Source organism: Camelina sativa, chromosome 7 (assembly GCF_000633955.1).
Source record: "Camelina sativa cultivar DH55 chromosome 7, Cs, whole genome shotgun sequence".
NCBI lineage: Eukaryota > Viridiplantae > Streptophyta > Magnoliopsida > Brassicales > Brassicaceae > Camelina > Camelina sativa.
This window is the reverse complement of record NC_025691.1, coordinates 8,040,646-8,046,450: the sequence shown is the minus strand read 5'-3', so window position 1 is coordinate 8,046,450 and position 5,805 is coordinate 8,040,646. Positions and strand designations below refer to the sequence as shown.

Sequence of the window (5,805 nt, the reverse complement as noted above, 5' to 3'; positions counted from 1 at the left end):
CAGCTAGGGTTAGAGACTCGTGCTGATAACATATTATAACAAGAATTGTTCTCTTGTATTATTAATCTATCTCATAAGATATAACATATATATATAGTGATACAATTTTAGGATTTTAGGTTATACACTAAATCTACTAATGGGTCGATAATGGCATCCATACAATATAAAATATTCATAAGAATTTATGATTTCTTAAAAATTCAACCAGTTCATAGTTTTTTCATCCTTTTGGTAAGTGAAAAATGAATAAACCAATTGATTGGTTATCTTAAACCGATTGATTGGCTATCGTAAACCGATTGGTCGGCCCAAATTAGAGTATTACTGTATATGAATCAGTGGTCTCGTCTCCTGGGACTTAGTTTTTATACACTTTTTTTTTTTTCATTTGGGGTAGAGTCATTTCGTGCGCTTTCGCAGAGACGACGACGACGCACACAGCTTCTTCACTTCTCAGTTCTTTACGTTTTTTTCCACCTGAAATTACACTTCTGCTTCGTCTTCCAGAGGTGGATCTCTAACTTGGGTAAAATCTCCCTTTCTGTTTCTTCGTCCTCTTCACTGATGGATCGCTGTTAAGCTATTTAGGGTTTTGTTATCATTCTTTTTTGCTTTTGGGTTTGCAAGTCGCGGGTTTTTTTTTTCTCCTTTTCCTTGCGATTCGGGAAAATTGTTTAGCTCCGTCCCCCAATTTTACGGAATCTGTATGTATCCGCTTTGATTTATTCACATGAATTTTCTTTCACCTCTGAGTTTTGCTTTTAGGTTCATAAATTTTGTTCCTTTGTGATTTACTTGCTCTTGGGTTGTTTTAGATTTAGAGCTATTTTTTTAATCTGTTGGTATGGTTTTTTTTTTTTTTTTGGCAGCCACCATTTCTTTGGTTGGGAATTGTCTTGTTTGTTTCTGAATTGTGTAATTGGTACTTGCATGATCGGTGTGATGCAGGTGATGGTGTAATTTAAATTAAGATGACATCTTCGCATAATATTGAGTTGGAGGCAGCTAAGTTTCTGCATAAACTTATTCAAGATTCTAAAGATGAGCCTGCAAAGCTAGCAACTAAACTTTATGTGGTAATGCGACTTCACCAGGTCTATGCTACTTTGTATTCTGAGCTTTAATACTGTGCTTTTAACTTCATTTATTCTTATTATTATTTGTAGATATTGCAGCACATGAAAACCAGCGGAAAGGAACACTCAATGCCCTATCAAGTCATATCTAGGTATTGTTTTCCTAAGATATCACTAGTTATTTGTTAATAAATTTACTTTTTCGGTTGATTATGATGAGACTATCTCCTTATGCTATGAGAGCATGAGGTTTTCCTACTGATACGGATGCTGTAGCTTTATCCTATCTTGTATTTCTGTCTCAGAAGATTCACTTAATTCATTCACAGCTTGTTAATCTGGGTCTTTGTCTCTAACTGTTATCATGCTTCTGAAAATTTATACTTTTGCTCCTGTTTTTCATTTTACTTCGACTAATATAATCTTTCTAAAACTCCAAGGGCCATGGACACTGTAGTCAATCAACACGGTCTTGACATTGAAGCTTTGAAGTCATCGTGTCTTCCTCATGCTGGTGGTACCCAAACGGAAGATTCTGGGTCTGCTCATTTGGCTGGTATATCCTTTCTCTCCTTTGTTTCAGCTGAGAGTGTGCTAACCAGATACCCCTCCATGAGCTAGGAGTTTTGTTTATCATGTGGGGAAATTGGTATTCTTCTTTTTATTGTGAGCTAAACGTCTTGCATCAATGTGTGAGTACAGGGTCTTCCCAAGTGGTTGGAGTTAGCAATGAGGGCAAAGCAAGTCTAGTTGAAAATGAGATGTCAAAATATGATGCATTCACTTCTAGTAGGCAGCTTGGTGGATCAAACAGTGCATCACAAACCTTTTACCAAGGGTCTGGAACTCAAAGTAACAGATCATTCGATCGTGAGAGTCCATCCAACTTGGATTCTACGTCGGGGATCTCCCAATCTCAAAGAGAGGGCAAGTCAAGTGGAAAGAGAAAGAGAGGTGAATCGTCACTTTCATGGGACCAGAATATGGATAACTCTCAAATATTTGATAGCCACAAGATCGATGATCAGACTGGAGAAGTAAGCAAAATAGAAATGCCTGGTAATTCAGGTAGGATGTTTGTTTCGACGTTGTTTCTTGCAGTATAGAGCATATCCTTTTTAATCTAGCATAGAAGAAGCACCCAATTTTTGTGTAAGCTTTGGTTATCTTATTTGTATATATTGTCGCCATTAAACCTCAGGTGACATTAGGAATATTCATGTTGGGTTGTCATCAGATGCTTACACGACTCCACAGGTATATAACTATTACGTTTCCTGAATCCCTCCAGATAAGATACAAATTATGTACGTAACATTTTGTTTATGAAATCAATTTGAGCCTACCTGAATCTGCCAATTTCAAATATTCTTGGACTATTGTGGTCCACTTATCTGATGCACAAAATCATTTTTAAAAATGTAAAAAGAGATACAGTGCTGGCGCATAGTGGCTTATTCTCCGAAACATTTGTCTATCCGTAGAAGTATTTTTTTTTGTTTCAGTATTGGAAATACGAAAAGTATACTTGCATTTCCCTTGATCTTTTAGAGACTTAAATGACACTAAAATCATTTTAAAACGTAATTTGATTAACCCCTAGCCTTCTATATAAAGGTTTGAAGCTTACTTGCATTTAGTTTGACTTTGGCTCTGCACAACGTCCTTTCCCCTTTTACTTCCTACCAAAGATACCTTGTTTGGAATCTATCCCCTCTATATGTGGCATCTTGTTTTCTATGGCAGTGTGGCTGGCAAAATAGCGAAGTCACAGCAATCAGGCCTCCAGTACATAAAGAAGCTGGAAATAATGTTGCAGCAGAGGGATCACTGCCCTCAGGTTCACCTTTTAGAGAGCAACAATTGAAGCAGCTCAGAGCCCAGTGCCTTGTGTTTCTAGCTCTCAGGTACTTTACAGTCTCCTAGCCAATTGTTTAGTCAATTTGGTGCAATTATAACGCCGGAAATGTCTGGTTAATTTCCTTCTTGTAGAAATGGTTTGGTGCCAAAGAAACTGCATGTAGAGATCGCCCTTCGAAATACTTTCCGCGAAGATGGTAATGTTGGTTCTCGCTGAAGTTGCTTTCTAATTTACGTTTTACATGCTTTCCCGTGGATCATAATATGCCTCCATTACAGACGGTTTCCGCGGAGAAATGTTTGATTCCAAAGGGAGAACACATACGTCCAGTGATTTGGGTGGCATTCCTGACGTCTCTGCACTGTTGTCAAGACCAGACAATCCCACTGGAAGATTGGATGAAATGGACTTCTCATCCAAAGAAACCGACAGATCAAGATTAGGGGAAAGAAGTTTTGCAAATACTGTATTTTCTGACGGGCAAAAGCTGCTAGCATCTAAAATTCCAGGCTCTCAAGCACAAAACCAAGTTGCTGTCAGTCATTCCCAACTGGCCTTTTCTCCTGGTTTGACCAAACACACACCATCGGAGATGGTGGGGTGGGCTGGAGTAATCAAAACTAATGACCTCTCAACTTCAGCTGTTCAACTCGATGAGTTTCACGCTTCTGGTTAGTGGACTACCTTAGCTAAGATTTTTTTTTGAATGATGGTCTTTCCTTTTGGCGTGGAGTATTGTAAACTAATGTGGTTGATAACTCTTCAAACATGGATATATGGCACATATCAGATGAAGAGAAAGGTAATTTGCAACCATCACCTAAGTACACCATGTCGCAGAAATGGATTATGGGTCGACAGAATAAGAGACTATTGGTTGATCGGAGTTGGTCTCTTAAACAGCAGAAAGCCGACCAGGCAATTGGGGCACGGTTCAGTGAGTTGAAGGTCTTTCTCTAGCCCCCTTCTCTCTTCTCATTTAGTTAGTAGTACGTTTTGTTTTCATGGTGATTGAGTTTTGTTCCTGTTGTCAACGTTTTGCATTATACTATTACTTGTTGTTTTTGGTGGTTCTTGTTTTTCTGTGTTCTTAATCTTGTTATTGGAACAAATCCACAATCATATTTAAGTATCTGATTCTGGATAAAGACGTGCCTGACATTGTGATCTCGTAAAATGTTTAGCTCTCCAATGGTCAGCTCTACCCAGTGGAACCTGTCAGACTGATCCCGGGAATTAAATAATATTAAGCTATATATTCAGTTTGATCTTAGTTGGTAACTTCTATTATTTGTTCGTCTTCCAAAGAGAAACACTGATTTCCTTCAGTTTACAAAATTCACTAGAAGAAATGTCCTGTGTTGAGGTTCTTATTTTCCTTTGTCATATATTAAGTAACTGCAAGGTTGTTTTGGCCTTGGGGTAATTTTGTTGAAATGACCTTCACATTTGACGGAATACTGGAGAACTAGTTATACTTCACATAGTAGTAACACTAGGGAACTAGTTGCTTCTGTCCTTACTTAATTAAGTTCTCACTACCACTTATTCTGGATTATTGCACTGATTCATATATCCAACTCTGCAGGAATCTGTGAGTTTGTCTGAGGATATATCTGCAAAGACCAAGAGTGTAATAGAACTGAAAAAGCTTCAGCTGTTAAATCTGCAACGGCGTTTGAGGAGGTAAGTGTATGTTATTTGCTTAGAAAATATTAGTATGGAGATGTTTCTCCTACTTGTATCTGTTATGCTAATGGGTCGAGCTAACAGGGATACAACTAGATAATCTGTCTTTGTTATACTATGGAAGATGCGAACTTCTTTTTATCTATAAAATATGTGCATATACATATTCAACGTGTTGTTTCACCTCTCAGCTGCTAGTGTTTTGTTGACTTGTTGAATCAGTGAGTTCGTGTACAACTTCTTCAAACCTATTGCAACTGATGTTGAGCATCTAAAGTCATATAAGAAACATAAGCATGGCCGGAGAATTAAGCAGCTTGAAAAGTATGAGCAGAAGATGAAGGAAGAGAGACAAAGAAGAATTCGTGAGAGACAAAAGGAGTTCTTTGGGGGGTTAGAAGTTCACAAGTATGTGCAATTAGTTTTCGGACCTATTTCATTCTTCTTATTAGGTGAACCAAATAGTAGCAGATATATTTTATACTGCTTTGTACTGAATCCTTGTTTGGAACCTTGCTTTAGGGATAAACTAGAGGATTTGTTTAAAGTTAAGAGAGAAAGATTGAAGAGTTTCAATAGGTATGTAAAGGAGTTCCACAAAAGAAAGGAACGGCTTCACCGCGAGAAGATTGACAAAATTCAACGTGAGAAGATCAATTTGCTAAAGATAAATGATGTGGAGGGTTATCTCCGGATGGTGCAGGTTTGGTCTTTGAACTGAATATGGAAGTTTTTGGTTTATATTGCTTCTTTGATACTGGTCTGTAATTCTGAATGTTGGTGAATATGTAGGACGCCAAGTCAGATCGAGTAAAGCAACTACTCAAAGAGACTGAAAAGTACCTTCAGAAACTTGGATCCAAGTTAAAGGAGGCTAAATCTTTGACCAGTCGATTTGAGAATGAGGGAGATGAAACACGTATGTCAAATGCGACCGAAGATGAAACTTTGGTTGAAAATGAAGATGAGAGTGACCAAGCAAAGGCAAGTTCTATATCCTAAGAATTCCTTTTTTTATTGGGTGAGCATTCTTCCATCTGTTTCTCATGGTTAAGATACATGTGATGCAGCACTACCTGGAAAGCAACGAAAAATACTACTTGATGGCTCACAGGTAATATTCGACATCCTATAATTACAGTCTAAACATCACCCTTAGTGACATTCTAAAGCTTT

At 37.8% G+C, this 5,805-nt stretch overlaps 1 protein-coding gene across 1 annotated transcript in view; it reads left to right on the top strand.

The window, feature by feature from the left end:
• Positions 362–5,805, top strand: part of LOC104700708 (chromatin structure-remodeling complex protein SYD-like) — a 22,184-nt gene continuing 16,740 nt past the window's right edge. Inside the window, exons 1-15 of the mRNA XM_019227557.1 lie at positions 362–529; positions 952–1,079; positions 1,170–1,231; positions 1,520–1,635; positions 1,782–2,147; positions 2,281–2,336; positions 2,826–2,986; positions 3,072–3,136; positions 3,219–3,611; positions 3,731–3,888; positions 4,529–4,626; positions 4,852–5,037; positions 5,152–5,332; positions 5,422–5,613; positions 5,700–5,743. Coding sequence (XP_019083102.1) covers positions 975–1,079; positions 1,170–1,231; positions 1,520–1,635; positions 1,782–2,147; positions 2,281–2,336; positions 2,826–2,986; positions 3,072–3,136; positions 3,219–3,611; positions 3,731–3,888; positions 4,529–4,626; positions 4,852–5,037; positions 5,152–5,332; positions 5,422–5,613; positions 5,700–5,743 — 2,183 coding nt within the window. The 5' untranslated portion in view covers positions 362–529; positions 952–974. The remainder of the gene's footprint in view (positions 530–951; positions 1,080–1,169; positions 1,232–1,519; positions 1,636–1,781; positions 2,148–2,280; positions 2,337–2,825; positions 2,987–3,071; positions 3,137–3,218; positions 3,612–3,730; positions 3,889–4,528; positions 4,627–4,851; positions 5,038–5,151; positions 5,333–5,421; positions 5,614–5,699; positions 5,744–5,805) is intronic.